Below are 17,924 nucleotides of genomic sequence, written 5' to 3' on the forward strand. Positions count from 1 at the left end.
GTCAGTTTATTAAATCATGTGCAATGGGGTACCCAAAGTTTGGTCAGTCAGTCTCGACTTTCCTGATAATAAATGTAGTTTTTATACTCTTCACGGTGGCATTAAGAGATCTAGTCTAAAGCAAAAAAAACTGTGGTCACATAAATAAATAAAGCTTGCTGAAACAGTTGGATGTCATTTAAAAGTGACATGGACTTATATTTATGAAGAACTTTAGCTATATTTTCAGATGTACTGCATATATAAGGGACAGAAACAGTTTTGTTGTGTATCAGAGTAGGAGAGCATACAGTATTTTTGTCTATTTAATGAGGGTTGTAGCCATTGGCTAAAAATGTGCAGCAAAGTAAAAGTTCTATGCAAGAGCTAAGGCATGATCGGGGACACAATTTTGCCATTACTCCCAAACAAATTCCAAAAGCTGAAATAATGGCATCTGTCAAATGGGTAATATACGACCTGCCTCAAGCAATAACCAAAAACATATGTTTAGATGTGGCCAATATCCTAATCAAGTCTAGTAGTAAGACTTATGCGTTGGTTAGACATAACTGGTAATTAATTTATGGAATTGACAACGCATATAAAGTAAATAAATTAAAGATAACTTTAATGAATCACTTCTATATTTCGGCAATGTCACATTGCCATCTTCGGGAACATAAAGATATGGTATGTGCACTAAGGAACTAACAAAGCAAATGAGGAAGAAAATAGGAACTAATTTTGTTCCTAAAGTCCTAATGGTGCCCTCTTGCGGGCTAATTTGGTAGTCTTGGCCGTTGGGCTGAAGTTCTCAAAATGAAAGTCTCCCAAATTTGGGGCAGTTTCATGCACCCAAATTTGTTGAGGTTAGGAAAGTTTTTTAGAGCTGCTGAAGATTCTTTGAATAGTCTTTCGTATTTAAACTTGCTGCGATGGATTATTTTTGTCTTCTTCCAACGAATTTTATGGTGGGTATCTAAGGCATGGTCTGCCAGTCCAGAGCGGCTGTACTGGTGAAACCGGATGTAGTCTTGGTGTAGTCAGAACACCAAGACTACATCATTTTTACGTTCCCGCAATTTACGTTTTCCTGCGATTTACATCATTTTCCATTGGTCCAGTCTTAAGACCTAGTCTTACAATATATTGTTTCCCGCCATTAACAACTTGATGTGGACGTTATTTCCCGTGATTTGTGTTTTTTTCTCGGGTGACAATACTGATTTTCAAATCAATTTCTGCAGAAATGTGTGCATTTCTGTTCACAGATGACGCTTTTGGCTGTAGTTTCGTTTCCGCTATCACGGCGACTTGCACGCTTGCAGCAGTAATGTAGTGATGAGCGATACCATGATTTTTCAATCACAGTACAAATTGATATTGCAGAATTTCTGCTACGTAATTTAGCGTGTGAAAGTTGCAGTGGTGGATTATCCATGTTAGTAACATGGAGAAAAAAGACAGAAAATGTATTTCTGTAGAAGAAAAGATGGCAATTCTGCGACGTGTAGATTGGCATGCCAGAACACAGGAGCATTAAGCAAAAGATCTTGGACTCTCCGTGTCCTCTTTGAACACAACAGTAAAAAACAGGTCAAGCATTGAACCCAATGCAAAGCAATCTGGCGCTATGTCAAAAAAAAAAAAAAACAACGAAAAGCAAAAACAATCAACAATTAAAGATTTTTTAAATAGATAAATGTAATTGTAAATTCATTTATTTTCAGTTATTAAATTTTGTAATCTAGTATGTAGACTCACATACTAGAAGTAAGTCATCTTTTAGCTTTTTTTTTAAATGTTTTTTACATTTTTTTCCACCAGTCCCCTGAAAAGTGTAAAAAAGGGGTTTTACTGTATGTATATATATATATATATATATATCTAATATATATATATATATATATATATATATATTAGATAGAGGGCACCTAATTAGGACTTTAGTCTTTGTGTTGTTGCTACAATTTTATTAAACTAGTCCCTTTGTTATACCATGTTGTTGTAGTAGTCTCACGTACCGTGACAAACTGTGTTTTTGTGCTCTGAAGATGATGGTTATAACACCAGCGAAATATCAGCAATAAGTCAACAAATAATTATTTACTTATAATTCTGTGTTACTAATAATTTTGTTATTTCTGATTAATACCATCAAAATTAAACAACATTATTCCTCTGTAGTTTTCCCAGTTACACTTATCTTTTTATATATTGGGATGATAATTGCCTTATTCCAACTTTCTGGGATTTTTCCTTGCTGCCAGATACTGTTAAATAATTGTTAAAGTCATTTTATGAATAGGATGCCTGCATATTGCATAACTTCTATATTTATTCCATCTTCTCAGGATTTTCCTGATTTTCTTTGCTATATTGCTTGTTGGATCGCTTGTAAGGTTATTTCTTCACTGTATAGTTAGTAGTAAGCATTATGTCAGTTTATTGAAACTGACATAATGAAACTTGATTATTTCAAGTTTCACTTTTTCTTTTACCTCTTTATTCATATTCCTTAGAATTTTGTATGTATTTGGTCTCTTCACTGTAAGATCTCTTTCCAGTTTTGTTATTAAGTGATCCCACATTTCTCGACTTTTTTCGACATGCTTTTTTTTTGCGATTGCTCTTTTGTATTTATAATTAATTTCAGCTTCTAGTGTTTTTATGTTTATCCACTGTTTATCATGCTTATTTCTTATCTTTATTATTGCTTCAATGTTTACATCCCAGTTTTTTATTCTCTTTCTCCTCGTCCATTTACTTTTTGTTCTGAGGCATTCTGTTGCTGCATTTATTAATATATGTTTTAAATTATTCCATTCTATCTCAATATCATCATTTTCTTTCATTTCCTCTAGTTTTCTATTTATTCTTTTCAAATAAAGGTAGTTAGTTAATTTGGTTTTGGCCTGATTTGGTTCATTTTAAACCATTTTGGGAGTATTCTTAATTTTCCTTGTAAGAGATAATGATCAGATTCTATTTCTGCACTTCTAAATAGCTGGCTATGTAGCATTATATTAACTGTTTTCCTATTAGACATTATACATTTTAGGTTACTTGATTCCCAAGTGAATTTATGGCAATCTTTATGCTTGAAAAAAGCATTAGTAATTTTTAAGTTATTATATAAAGAAAAATCCCTAAGTCTGTATCCATTTTTATTGCATGTTGCTTCACCATTTTTGCTCCTATATTTATACCTAGTGGAATGCTCCCTACTCTGGCCTCAAAATCTCCCATTATTAATAGATATATATTTGATTATTTTATCATTTATTTTTTTGTAAATATGGATAAAAGGCATTGCTATTTTCCTCTCTTCCTTCATCTGGGACATAGACACCAACAATAGTCACAGACATCAATGATATTAAAGCAACTAATATAACCACAAGAAAGAATATATCTTAAAACTCTTTAATCGCTATGTTTCATCAAATTGTACTTAATAATTTGTTCTTTTTCTTTTAGGATATATGAGAAGAAATAAAATTAATTAATATTTGTTTTAGGTGTTTATCAGAACTTTTCAGCCCGCCGCCCCCCATGTATTACATAGTTTTTTTTTATTATTATTTAATTTAAATAGCCAACATCCAAAAATTCACTTCACTACAGAAAAAGAGATGAACAACTTGCTTCCCTTCATAGATGTATTAGTTACATGTTATCCAAACAATTCATTATCTTTTTTATCTTACAGGAAACCTACTAAACACACACACACACACACGCACACGGTGCTTAAGGGTCAAAGCTGTTTAACTGAGAGGAGACCTCCACATAGAATTTAAAGATGTGGATGCAGAGAACCGATCAGGGCTTCTGACCTAATGTCCAATCCTCAACTTCTTGTGGTGCACCCTGTTAGGTATCTATCTGGATAATGAACAAATGAGGATGGGCTGGCAATTTGGGATTTAGCCAACCATATTGTATTCTTTTTGGCTTAAACCACAATATAGAATGATGGTACAACATGACAGAATTTCATGCCAGCTGAAGCATTGCCTGGTTAAACAAGGCCATCCATTGTTTTCGCCAGTGAATCAGGATGAACAGTGAAAAGTCAGCTACCGGAACAAATCCTAAAACTTATGCCAACTCAACATCACCAGAGTTCAAGATCGGTACTATCAATATAAGACGCCTGAATGGCAAGGAAATGGAGCAAGCTGAGGATTTGGATAAGTAGCAGAATGATATAATAGGGGTGACTGAAACAAAAAAGACAAAAGCTGGTGAGATCTTTCTGAGAAATAAATACAAAATGTTATATTCAGGAAATAGCAAACAGGGAAAAGAAGGAGTAGCCATAAGTATTCAACACTAAATAATGCTAATCATCTTGAATGGCAGGCACTCTCAAGTAGAGTGATGTGAGCAAATATCAGAATGGGGAACTGGACAATGAGACTTATTTGTGCTTATGGTCCCACAGAAGGTTCTACTAAGATAGTAGTGGAGGTATTTTTTTGAGGCTTTAGAGAAAGCAACTGACACAATGAAAAATGAAAAGTTGGTCCTTGTAGGGGATCTAAATAGCAGAGTAGGAAATAATTGTCAGACATACAAAATTATTTTGGGAAAATTAGAAGAAAAGAGCAAAGCTAATAATAATGGCAAATACTGGTTAGATTTCTGCTCAGGACATTCACTGGTTATTACTAACACAATGTTCCAACATAAAAATGTGCACAAAGTCACATGGAGAGAAGAGGCAAGGAATAAGAAAAGTCTCAATGACTATGTTATTGTTGATAGTGATGTTTCTCCCTGGTGCAGGACACCAGAGTGTACAGAGGATTTGAAACTGGAATTGGTCACTATTTAGTCTTGAGCAGGATAAAATTGAATTTCATATTGAAAAGAATAACACATAAGAAAGTTTTAAAGTGAATGAAAGTTGAGCTGCTCTCAGATGTGAACTGTAGACTAAAATACACAAAGATTACTAAAGAAAAAATGAAAGAGTTTGAGAACAGGAACCAAACCTTAGAGATTCAGTGGCAAGTCTTGAGGAAAACCCTGACTGATTCAGCCAGAGAGGCATGTGGTGAGGTTGTCTGCTCCATGGTGGACACAGGAAGTTAAAGAGGCAGTGAAGGAAAAGAAGAAAGCATATCGAACGTTTGTTGCAAATAAGTCAACTTGTGCTCTTAGAGAATACAGACACAAATGTAAGAAAGCTAAACACTGTGTAAAACTAGGAAAACAAAAGTCATTGGAAGACTTTGGTTAGATATAGAAAATAAATATCAAGAAGATGGCAAGATATTCTGGAGGTTGTTGAAGAAGCTCAGAAATGGAGGAAAGAGGTAAAAGAAATTAGATATGATAAAAGTGACATGAAAACAGGAGAAAAAGATATCCTTGATGTATGAAGTAATTACTTCAAAAAACTGCTAAATGAAACAATCAGTTACAGGACAGTGGTAAAAAGCACTGACTAGGCATGCAATCAGGAATGCATATCCATACTTGAAGTACAAAAAAAGCCATCAAAAGTCAGAAATGTGAAAAAGCAGCTAGAGTAGATGATATTCGACCAGACATACTCTAATATGGAGGTATAAAAGTTTTGCAATGGATGCACTGCAGTTTTTCAAAAGGCTTGGACAGAGAGTTGAATTCCAAATGATTGGAGTAGAGTCCTCATAGTACCATATATAAAAAAGAAAATAAAAGTGAATGTGAGAATTACAAAGATAAGATTTATTCCTGGTAAGATTTATGCAAGTATACTTGAGAAACAGTTGAGGAGGATTGTGGAAGGGAAGTTTTGGTGAAGAATAAGCTGGATTCAGGCCAAACAGAGGCTGTCAGGATCAGATGTTCACTTTATGACAAATAGTTGAGAAATCATGAGAATATAACAAAGATCTGTATTTAAGTTTTACAGATCTGGAAAAGGCATATGATAAGATGCCAAGAGAGAAGCTATTCAAAATGCCACAGTTGTATGGTGTCGATGGGACATTATATCAAGCAATACTTAGTCTTTATTTGAGTTGTAAATCGGCAGTTAAAATTGAAGGAATGTACAGGAAGATGGTTTAAGTTAAATCTGGTGTCAGACATGGATGTATATTATCCCCTCTCTTATTCATTGTCTTAATGGATCACATTATGAAGGAAAGTGGTATTAAACCTGATATCAAAATTGGAGATGTTAATCTCAGCTCTTTGCTTTATGCAGATGATGTTATGCTTCGAAATAAATCTGCTACAAGTCTGCATGATTCCTGACTAAACTGAATAACTTGTAATAGATATGAAGGTCTGCATTAGAAAAATAAGACAAAAACAATGAAAATAGGCAGAAACATTGAAAATATCAACTGTATAATGAATGTAGAACCTATAGAACAGGTAAAACATTTCAGCCACCTAGGCATGATTTTTAGTGAAGATGGTACATTAAATATGAAAATAGACAACAGAATCAACAAAGCTGATACTATAGGAAGTCAACTGAATAAATTAATATGGAATAAGAGAGAAATTAGCCAAAACACTAAATTAGCTATATACAAGAGAGTGTTCAAACCAATTTTAACTTATGGATCTGAGAGCTGGGTTAGAAGTAAAACACTTGACCAAAGACTAGACTGCAGATAAGAGAGTCCTGAGAAAGATTAGTGGTGTGAACAGATGGCATCAATGGCAATATCATATTAAAAACAAGGATATTAGTAAAGAACTTGATATTGTTAGCATACAGGAATGTGTTAGCAGAGCTAATCTCAGGTGGTATGATCACTTAAACAGAATGGGAGAGGAAAGATTAGTAAAACATGTGTTCTCTGCCAGGTTGGCAGGAAAAAGACCCAGAGGAAAAGCAAGATATAAGTGGATTGATACATTCTAACAGATAAGCTTAGGCGTTGCTGGTAATTCATGACTTATTTTTTACGGTATTAACAACACCACAAACACTTTTATCAACAAGGATGTTTTATTAACGCTAATATTTTGCTGATTTTCAACTCAGTATCATCAGAGCACAACACACATGTAAACGCAACAGTGAGTGAGTGAAACAATAGAATTGCAGAAAGACAAAAGATCTAAAGTCCTATTTTTGGCGCCCTCTAACGAAAAAAAAAAAAGGCAGCAGTTATCCCGGAGTTTTTCTTAGGATAACCGTCTCCCAAATGTTTGGCAAATTAATGCAACCATATTTGTTAAGGTTGGGAGAATTCTTCAAAGCCATTGCTGACTCAAAAAATAGTCTTTCGGATCTATAACGACCCCTAAATAGCACATTCGTTTTCCTCCATCTAATCCTGTGTGAAGGAGTGTCCAAAGCATGGTCTGCCAGTCCCGACTTGCCATAGTAATAGTAGCGAATGTATCTTTCATGTTCTTCCAGGCGGATGTTCACTGATCTTCCTGTTTGCCCATAATAGGCCAAGTCACAGTCACATGGAACTTCATACACTCCTGGGTGTGCTAAAGGGTGAAGTTTATCCTTTGGTGAGCGGATCAGAGTTGCCAGCTTGACATGAGGCTTGAAGGTGGTGCGAAAGCCATGTTTCAACAATACTTTGGCTATCTTTTCCGATGTACCTCTGATATAGGGAATAGAAATGGTCATGTTGTATTCTTGTATAACAAAAAAATGCAAGATCTCATATGTGACAGTTCTACGTATCAAATTATACATCATGACCCTACAATGTCGCAAAAGAAAAAAGTCCGAAAAATTACTAAAAAAAGTGACATCATGGCCCAAAGAAATCATCAGGTAAATAAAACCAATTCATGTTAAAACACCCCGTATTTATGGATTACCAAAAATCCACAAAACCAATGTTCCCCTACGCCCCATAGTTGATAGCATAGATAGTCCCACATAAACTGGCCCGGCATTTAGCTAAGTCGCTTGCCCCTCTTACTGGCAACTCCTCTACTTTTGTAAAAAATTCTATCCATTTCAAAACACTGGTTAAAAATCTAATCCTAAAAAATTCAGACATAATGGTTAGTTTCGATGTCACCTCCCTATTTACCAATGTACCACTTATAGACACTCTTGAATTAATCAAGTCTAAATTTCCCCCAGATATTTTTGAATTATTTCAATTTACCATGAATGCAGGTTACTTTACATGGGGGGGGGGGGAATTCTACAAACAGATTAATGATACTGCTATGGGTTCCCCCTCTCCCTCCCGTTAGCAAATTTTTACATGGAACACTTTGAAAACAAAGTACTTACCACAGCTACATACAAGCCACTAATGTGGTTGCGCTATGTAGATGATGTGTTTGCCATCTGGCCCCATGGACAAGACACTTTGGATGCTTGTGTCACCTACCTAAACAGCCAACACCCCAAAATTCACTTCACAGTAGAAAAAGAATCAAATAACTGTTTACCATTTCTTGACACATTAGTCACCCGCCTTTCAGATGGATCACTATCTTTTTCTATTTACAGGAAGCCTACACACAGGAAGATACCTACATAAACAATCACATCATCATCCAGTCCAACAGTACGGCATTTTAAAAACACTTACACACAGAGCCAGAGCCATTTGTTCTAACGATACAGCTTTGACCACTGAACTCCAGTACCTACGCCATACGTTCTTAGCCAACGGCTACAATCCCTACAAAATAGAAAAAATACTACATAGGCCCATTACTCTGCCCTCCCCAATACACAAGAATACAACATGACCATTTCTATTCCCTATATCAGAGGTACATCGGAAAAGATAGCCAAAGTATTGTTGAAACATGGCCTTCGCACCACCTTCAAGCCTCATGTCAAGCTGGCAACTCTGATCCGCTCACCAAAGGATAAACTTCACCCTTTAGCACACCCAGGAGTGTATGAAGTTCCATGTGACTGTGACTTGGCCTATTATGGGCAAACAGGAAGATCAGTGAACATCCGCATGGAAGAACATGAAAGATACATTCGCTACTATTACTATGGCAAGTCGGGACTGGCAGACCATGCTTTGGACACTCCTTCACACAGGATTAGATGGAGGAAAACGAATGTGCTATTTAGGAGTCGTTATAGATCCGAAAGACTATTTTTTTGAGTCAGCAATGGCTTTGAAGAATTCTCCCAACCTTAACAAATATGGTTGCATTAATTTGCCAAAAATTTGGGAGACGGTTATCCTAAGAAAAACTCCGGGATAACTGCTGCCTTTTTTTTTTTCTTTTTTTTTCGTTAGAGGGCGCCAAAAATAGGACTTTAGATCTTTTGTCTTTCTGCAATTCTATTGTTTCACTCACTCACTGTCGCGTTTACATGTGTGTTGTGCTCTGATGATGCTGAGTTGAAAATCAGCGAAATATTAGCGTTAATAAAACATCCTTGTTGATAAAAGTGTTTGTGGTGTTGTTAATACCGTGAAAAATAAGTCATGGATTGATACAGTTAAAAGTGCCTTAGAAGATAGAAATATAAGATCTGATAATGTTGGAGTCCTGACAGGTAACAGATTGATCTGGAGGAAAATTGTAGATGGGAAGTTAGTAATGTTGTAAGTTTCATGTTGTACTATCATATCCTGTACACCCCTTGAGGGTACATTTCAGGAATTTGATGATGATGACCTACTACGCACAATGAAAGTACTTAATCACACTATCATTCATCCTAATGGTACAGCAGTGTCAAAACACTTACAAAGAGAGCCAGAGCTGTTTGTTCTAATGACAGGAATTAATTATCTTCATACCTTTTTAACCAATAACTACAATCCCATAAAACAGATAAATTCTACATGATCTGTCATCTCTCCCTATCTGACAAACACAATCAGAACAAAATGGTTCCCATCCCTTATATCTTGAGTTCATCTGGCTGGAAAGATCCCCATGCCACTTTTGAATTACATAATTAACTACAAAGCAACCTTTAACCATTCTTCTAAGGACAAGTTTTGTCCATTTACACATCTGAAACATATGAAGTTTCATGTACTTATTCAACTTTGGACATTATGTACATCATCTGCACCGAAGAACATACAAAAATACATTTGTTATTATCTTTGTAGTATGTCGGGACTAGCAGACAATGCTTTTGATACCCCATCACACAAGATTAAATGGAAGAAGTTAACTGTGTTGCAGAGGTTGCCACAAGTCTAAGAGACTATTTTAAAAATCAGTACTGGCTATGTAAGATAGTCATTTTAAAAAACCTAATCTAACTTCTTTTATGGACCTATAGGGTGACACAATAACACATTGGTTCCCTTTTTCAGGTATTAATTCACTTTTGAAACTTTGTGTGTGTGTGTGTGGGCGTGAGCTATCTTTTAAGGTTAGACAGCGGTCAGCATTCATAGTGAAGAAATTATGGAGGCACAAACACACATGTTGGAGTAATTACTATACTCATAATTAAGAAAATAACATTTCGACCTCTATATTGAGATCATCATCAGGAAAATAAACATATGCACCAAACACAAGCTACATGACACTACACAAAAGTAAGATAAATCTAAATGCATTGTTAATTGTTTACCCTAGTCTGACCTCTTGTGAAAAAATAAATAAATAATAAAAAATAAAATATATTCTTATACATATCAGTATAATAATATACAGATAATAGAAGAAAAAACCTCTCAAAATAAAGTTTTTAGCAGAACTACATTAAACACATCTCTACAGTCCTCTTATATTAAGCTTTTCTTGTGTTGGGATTCTGCCATCATGTTCTGGATGCTATATAGGTTTCAGATGGGTACTCCAGATTCTTGGAATTACTAATCCATCATTCTTATTTAGATTTGGATGATGTTTCATTATATCACAAGTTTCCTTGAACTTTCTTTCAAACAGGGTTTTGGTGCAGTGTAAGGACTTTATGTTTTTCCAAATGATTTTGTGACATGTTTGAAGTGCATGGTCTGACAGGCCTGTTTTACCATATAGGATGAACTTAATGTAGCATTTATGTTTGTCTTTTCTTACTGGAATGGTGTGCCCTGTTTCCCCTGTGTAGGGTAGATTGCAAGTGCACTGAATTTTGTAAACCAGTGGGCAAGGTAGGGAAAGGGATCTTTGGATGAGCTAAGTATACTTCTTAATTTTGCAAGAGGTTTGAAGGTTGCGTTAATGTTGTATTTATGTAGTGTTGTATCTATTTTTTTTCTGATATTCCCCTAACATATCGTATGTCTATGGCATCATCATCATCATATTCCTGACATGTACCCTCAAAGGGGTGTACAGGATATGATAGTACTACATGAAAAATTTACATCATTACTAACTTTCTATCTACAACTTTCCTCCAAATCCGTCTGTTACTTGTCAAGACTCCAACATTATCAGATCTTATATTTCTATCGTCTATAAGGTACTTTGTACTGTATCACTCCACTTATATATTGGTCTTCCTCTGAGTCGTTTTCCTGCCAACCGGGCAGAGAACACTTGTTTTGCTAATCTTTCCTCGCCCATTCTGTTTAAGTGACCATACTGAGATTAGCTCTGCTAACCCATTCCTGGATGCTGACAATATCAAGTACTTTCCAAATATCCTCGTTTTTAATATGATATTGCCATTGATGCCATCTTTTCACACCTCTAACCTTTCTCAGGACTGTCATATCTGTGGTCTCTAGTCTTTGGTCAAGTGTTTTACTTCTCACCCAGCTCTCAGATCCATAAGTTAAAACTAGTTTGAACACTGTCTTGTATACATCTAATTTAGTGTTCCGACTAATTTCTCTCTTATTCCATATGAAATTATTCAATTGACTTCCTACCGTACCAGCTTTGTTGATCTGTTTTCTATTTCCATATTGAATTTACCATCTTCACTAAAAATCGTGCCTAAGTAGCTGAAATGTTTTATTTCAGCTACTTAGGCATGATTTCTCTGCTCACAACGCAGTTGACATTTTTCCACAAGTTCTCCGCTCACAACGCAGTTGACATTTTCAACGATTCTGCCTATTTTCATTGCTGAACTTCATACCATATCTATTACAACAGTTATTCAATTTAATCAGGGAATCTTGCAAACTTGTAGCGGATTTATTTAGAAGTACAATATCATCTGCATAGAGCAAAGAGCTGACATTAACTTCTCCAATTCTGATATAATGTTTAATACCACTTTGCTTATAATGTGATCCATATAGATAACGAATAACAGAGGGGATAATGTACATCCTTGTCTCACACCAGATTTAACATTAAACCATCTTCCTGTACTTCCTTCAATTCTAACTGCTGACTTACAACTCAAATAAAGACTAAGTATAACTTGATATATTGCCCCATTGACACAATATAACTGTAGCGTATTGAATAGCTTCTCTCTTGGCACCTTGTCATATGCCTTTTCCAGATTGAGAAAACTTAAATACAGATCTTTGTTATATTCCCATGCTTTCTCAACTATTTGTCTTAAAGTGAAGATCTGATCCTGACAGCCTGAATCCAGCTTGTTCTTCACTAAGCTTTTCTTCCACAATTCTTCTCAACCATTTCTCAAGTATACTTGCATAAATCTTGCCAGGAACAATCAGTAGCGAAATACCTCTGTAATTCTCACATTCAGTTTTATTTCACTTTTTATATAGGGGTACTATGAGAGCTCTACTCCAATCTTCGGGAATTCGTCCCTCTGTGCAGGCCTTTTGAACTATGCAGTGCAGCCTCTGTAAGACTTTTATACCACCATACTTCAGCATTTCTGGTCAAATACATCATCTATTCCTGCTGCTTTTCCACATTTGAAGCCTTTGATGGCTTTTTCTACTTCAAATATGGATATGTATTCCTGATGATATGCCTGTTGAGTGTTTTCTACCACTATGCTATCACTGCTTGTTTCATTTAGCAATTTTTCGAAGTAATTACTCCATACTTCAAGGATATCTTTTTCTCCCATTTTCATGTCGCCTTTATCATCTCTAACTCCTTTTACAGCACTCTTTACTTCATTTCTAAGCTTCTTCAACAACCTCCAGAATATTTTGCCACCTTCTTGATATTTATTTTCTATGTTCTTGCCAAAGTCCTCCCATGACTTTTGTTTATCTAGTTTTACAGAGTGATTAGCTTTCTTACATTTGTCTCTGTATTCTCTAAGAGCACAAGCTGACTTATTTGCAACAAACTTTTGATATGCTTTCTTCTTTTCCTTCACCGCCTCTTTAACTTCCTGTGTCCATCATGGAGTTCTGATTTTTCTATCCTTGCAGACAACTTCACCACATGCCTCTCTGGCTGAATCAATCAGGGTTTTCTTCAAAGCTTGCCACCGAATCTCAAAGGTTTGGTTCCTGTTCTCAAACTCTTTCATTTTTTACTTCTAATTTCAAATCCTCCGTACACTCTAGTGTCCTCCACCAGGGAGAAAACATCACTATCAACAATAACATAGTCAATGAGACTTTTCTTATTCCTTGCCTCTTCTCTCCATGTGAATTTGTGCACATTTTAATTTTGGAACATGGTGTTAGTAATAACCAATCCATGTCCTGAGCAGAAATCCAAGACGTATTTGCCATTATTATTAGATTTGCTCTTTTCTCCAAAGTTCCCAAAATATTTTTGTATGTCTGACAATTATTTCCTTCTCTGCTATTTAGATCCCCTACAAGGACCAACTTTTCCTTTTTCATTGTGTCAGTTGCTTTTTCTAAAGCATCAAAAATTTCCTCCACTTCTACCTTAGTAGAACCTTCTGTGGGACCATAGGCACAAATAAGTCTCATTGTCCAGTTCTCCATTCTGGTATTTGCCCAAATCACTCTATTTGACACTGCCTGCCATTCAAGAAAATGAGCCTCGTATTTTGTGTTGAATACCATGAATACTCTTTCTTTTCCTTGATTGTTGTTGCCTGAATATAACATTTCGTATTTATTGCTGAGAAAAATCTCACCAGTTTTTGTCTTTTTTGTTTCAGTCACCCCTATTATGTCGATCTGGTACTTATTTAATTCCTCAGCTAGCTCCATTTCTTTGCCATTGAGGCTTCTTATGTTGATAGTACCAATCTTTTCTACTGATTGCTAGATGGCTATGGCATTCTTGTAATATTTTTTGCTTTTAATGATATTATTGTGGAGGATCTTATGAACTGTTTTCTTGTTGTAGTCATTTTTTATAAACATTTGGCTAATAATTTCATATTATTTGTTCAGTGCCTGCATTGGAACAAATTAGGGCTCTATGTTTGAGGTTGTTGAGGATCCCTAGTTTTTGTGTTGAATAGTATTATGAATTTTTATGTATGTATTGGCCTGTGTGTGTGTGTAGGTTTGCAGTAGAGAAAATCTACACATGAGGGAAGTCGCATGTCTTTGTGAAATAAAGGAGTGTTCTTTATTTTTAAGAAGTACATGTTTGTCATTGAAGATGATGGCTTGAAATCCACAAGATATGAGCAGCTTACTAAATATTACATTTATTTTGTTCCTCTGGTGATGTTTATAACTTAAAACATTGCAAAAATCACTTATGTCTACAGATATCATACAATATTTGTTTAACGTTGTTTTGAAATTTCTTTCTAAACTAAACAACTGTTTAAAATGATCATCCACAAATTAGATATACATACATACATCCTTATGGAATTAAATAGTAATGGAACCTGACAACTGATAATCAAACTATGAGTCCAATGTACAATGTAAGTGTAAGCAGATAGAAGTCTGTATATAAATGAAATAACATATACCATGAGCATCTGTTTACTCCTCTACAATTCTCCACCATAATCATAATATTTAAATGAAATATTTTTTTAGGAAAAGGAAATCTTAGCCATATTTACTGATATATAATTTTTCTAACTGAGGAATTCTGTGTCTCCCCACTCTACACACCTCAACCAGAGAGAAGAGAAGCCTTACAGTTTTTAGGAACTTCAGATATAAGGGATTATTAAGAAATGAAACAATAAAATTTTTCAGTTATTTTCATATGCATTTATTTTAAATAAGATGTTTAAATCATGGTGATGTTTCACTTCTGAAACTTTGTGTGTGTGTGTGATTTTTTTTTTATTTAAATATCTGATCCACACATGAAAGATCATTCAAGACCAACAGCATATCAGTGTCATGTGTGGACAAGTGGGTAAGAAGAAAGAAGGAATCTGTGAAGAATTTTTTTTAAAAACAGTTGAGATATAGGAGATAGGTCTTTGAAGAAGACAGAGAGAGAGAGAGGTTGTTCACTCTCTGAAGACAGAGAGTGAACAACCTCAGAGATAGATGGAAGGAAAAAAAAACAGAGATAGATGGAAGGAAAGAGGAGGCAGAGAAACTGATTCAGCAAGCCTGGAGCTGGACTGTAAATAGGTGTTGACCAGCAGCTGCTCTTGTTCCTACTGCTTTGGAGAAAAGTGGGGGAATGATAGTGGCCATTTTAACAGTGCACTGTCTATGAAATCTGTAAATAGGCATAAAATGGAACTGAACGTCTATGTGAGAGAGAGATTGTAGTGTATCTGTGAGAGATGGATCATCAAGTAACCATATTACCTTCTTTTGGACAGCATCAAGCAATCTTAGAGAGGATTTTGGTAAACTACCCTAAATGTGTAAGCATTCCATGGTTGGATGGATTTGGGATTTGTACAGAGTTTGTTTATGTGTGTGTGTGAGAGAGAGAGAGGAAGAGAAGTAATAATGAAATATAATTTCCTAACATTAAAAACCTACCACAGCTACTATCATTAGAAACCAACGTCCTTGAGTTTCTATAAAGTTCAATTCTGTTTTATCCTGGTCACCTCTATGATATCTAGAAGGATATACTTCTTTCCATACAATCACTTGAGAAACAGGTTCCTGCCGTAAGAGGTTCAGGAGATGATGATGTTGTAAATAAGTACACATGTCCAGCAAATCTTCTTTCAACAAATGACTGGCTAAAAGATAACCCTGTGTGCAGAAGCAACAAAGAAATAATAGCAATTTAATTATGATCAATAGCAGGTAGTTCAATTATCATAAATGCAGTTTTCATGGTATCAGTTTTCATAGATTATCTTCACATCCTAACTATAAATAATTGTACGGTATATTTTCTGCATACATGTCTGTGTGTACACATACATAGACATATTATCATTGCTACAGAGTACATATAGCTATACACAGAAGCATGTGTGCACACACATACACATGTGCAGACAATAATGCATACGTGTATTTGTGTACTGCAAAATTACAGAAAAATATAGAAAATTTAAACATGAAGTGTCTCTGGTTTCTGTTATCCACTGTAACAATTCCATCATAATATAACCACAATATAACTACTAAGTGTAAAGTGATTTTTTTCAGTGAACTAGTTTTCTAGTGCTATGGTGTACTTCATCAGGAATGACGTTAATTTTCAATTTGAAAACATAAAATAGCAGAATTATTGTTAATACATAAAATGACATTACTAAAATTATTCCTTAAACTAGTAATGTAATGCCCACATATGCTTCATTGTTGAGCTATACTGTGTACTATCTGTCAAAACCTAGTGTTGTGAATTTTAGGTCTTTCACGTTGGCTGACCACAGTTAGTTAGGAAGAAGCCTTGATTTTTATTGTACTCTTTGAAATCATGTCATTTTGGAAGCTTCTTTAAACATGTGAAATGAAATGAAAATGGTCCAAAGAAACACTTAATAGTTTCAACAACTTCCTGAAAAGTTTAAAATTGTTTCACAGCAAAAACTGAAGAAAATAGATTAATACTTTCTTTCCTGGATATGCTGTGAAACAATTTTAAACTTTTCAGGAAGTTGTTTTCTTGCAAATATACAAGAAAACAGGAACCATAAAGATGATGGCAGTGTTCTATACATAAAAAACATTACGGATAAAATAGCTAATATACGTTAAAACAGTATGACTCTGATGTCACCTTCACACCTACAAAAAACTCCCTATGATGCTTAAACCACCCAACAGTAAAACATTCAAATGTATGTGTTACCTCTGATAAATGGGATGTTTATACATTAGTGTTGTGATTTTGCTGTAATCTATCCATACACGTATAAACAACACGCTCTAGTGAATTCACAATAACAGAGTCCATTTTCTATCTTACACGTTCAGAGAAAAAACAAATAGAAATGATACACGTAACTATCTTCCTCCCACAGTCTGCAAATGATTAGCATGCATGCACTTGTTATGCTGTACACTCTTAATTCCTCTTTATCCTTCTATACTGTTTTCTTCCTAAATGATATATGATGCAAAAATTTTAATTCCAAATCTGCAAATGGGTATATCAGAAGTAACATGAAAAGTGTGTTTATAATTATTTTCCCAAACCTCTTCAATTGTCAATATACAGACTTCATCAAAATGAATCAACCTATTAAGGACAGAATGCAACTGGTTCTTAAATGCATTCAACTAGCACATATTCCTCTCCAACTACAGTAGCAAAAACAGCCACTACATCTTTCAAGCAGATGTGGCATAGCTGTTTAACAGTTAAACATATCCCTCTCATGCATGAATTTCTGAAATAGTGATTAAAAAAATAATTTAAGTATTTTTAGGATGTAAGAAAACACTGCAAATTTTATTTCAATTTTTTTCATACATTCAATCCAATTTTCAATCCTGTCCACTGTAATGGACTACATGCATTTAGGAGTGCACTGCATGCATCAGAGGATAAAAAACATGTCTCATAGAGCTGTGAAGTAAACCAATAGTAGCTGTCCACCACAGTGGACATGTGCATGAGAGGGATATATATGTATATAATTTATATATACATTCCCTTAGTGTTCTTGTTTATTCAAACACCTTAAAAAAAAAAAAATAGGTAGGCTCACACCACAAGTATTATTTAAATATTTCTAATTCTTTTCCAATATATTTATCCTTTAAAACAATCCTAGTTCCCCCTAACTTTTAATATCTCATTTATACATTCATAAAATAAGA

General features: G+C 34.8%; 1 protein-coding gene across 1 annotated transcript in view; it reads right to left on the reverse strand.

Annotated features, from left to right (window-relative positions):
* Positions 1 to 17,924, reverse strand: part of LOC150104772 (protein inturned-like) — a 369,111-nt gene that overhangs the window by 190,991 nt on the left and 160,196 nt on the right. Inside the window, exon 12 of the mRNA XM_090395627.1 lies at positions 15,675 to 15,896. Within this exon, the coding sequence (XP_090251753.1) occupies positions 15,675 to 15,896 (222 nt within the window). The remainder of the gene's footprint in view (positions 1 to 15,674; positions 15,897 to 17,924) is intronic.

The sequence above is a fragment of the Typopeltis vanoorti genome, chromosome 7, assembly GCF_054136105.1.
Source record: "Typopeltis vanoorti isolate ZY-2024b chromosome 7, IOZ_Tvanoo_1.0, whole genome shotgun sequence".
Lineage (NCBI taxonomy): Eukaryota > Metazoa > Arthropoda > Arachnida > Uropygi > Thelyphonidae > Typopeltis > Typopeltis vanoorti.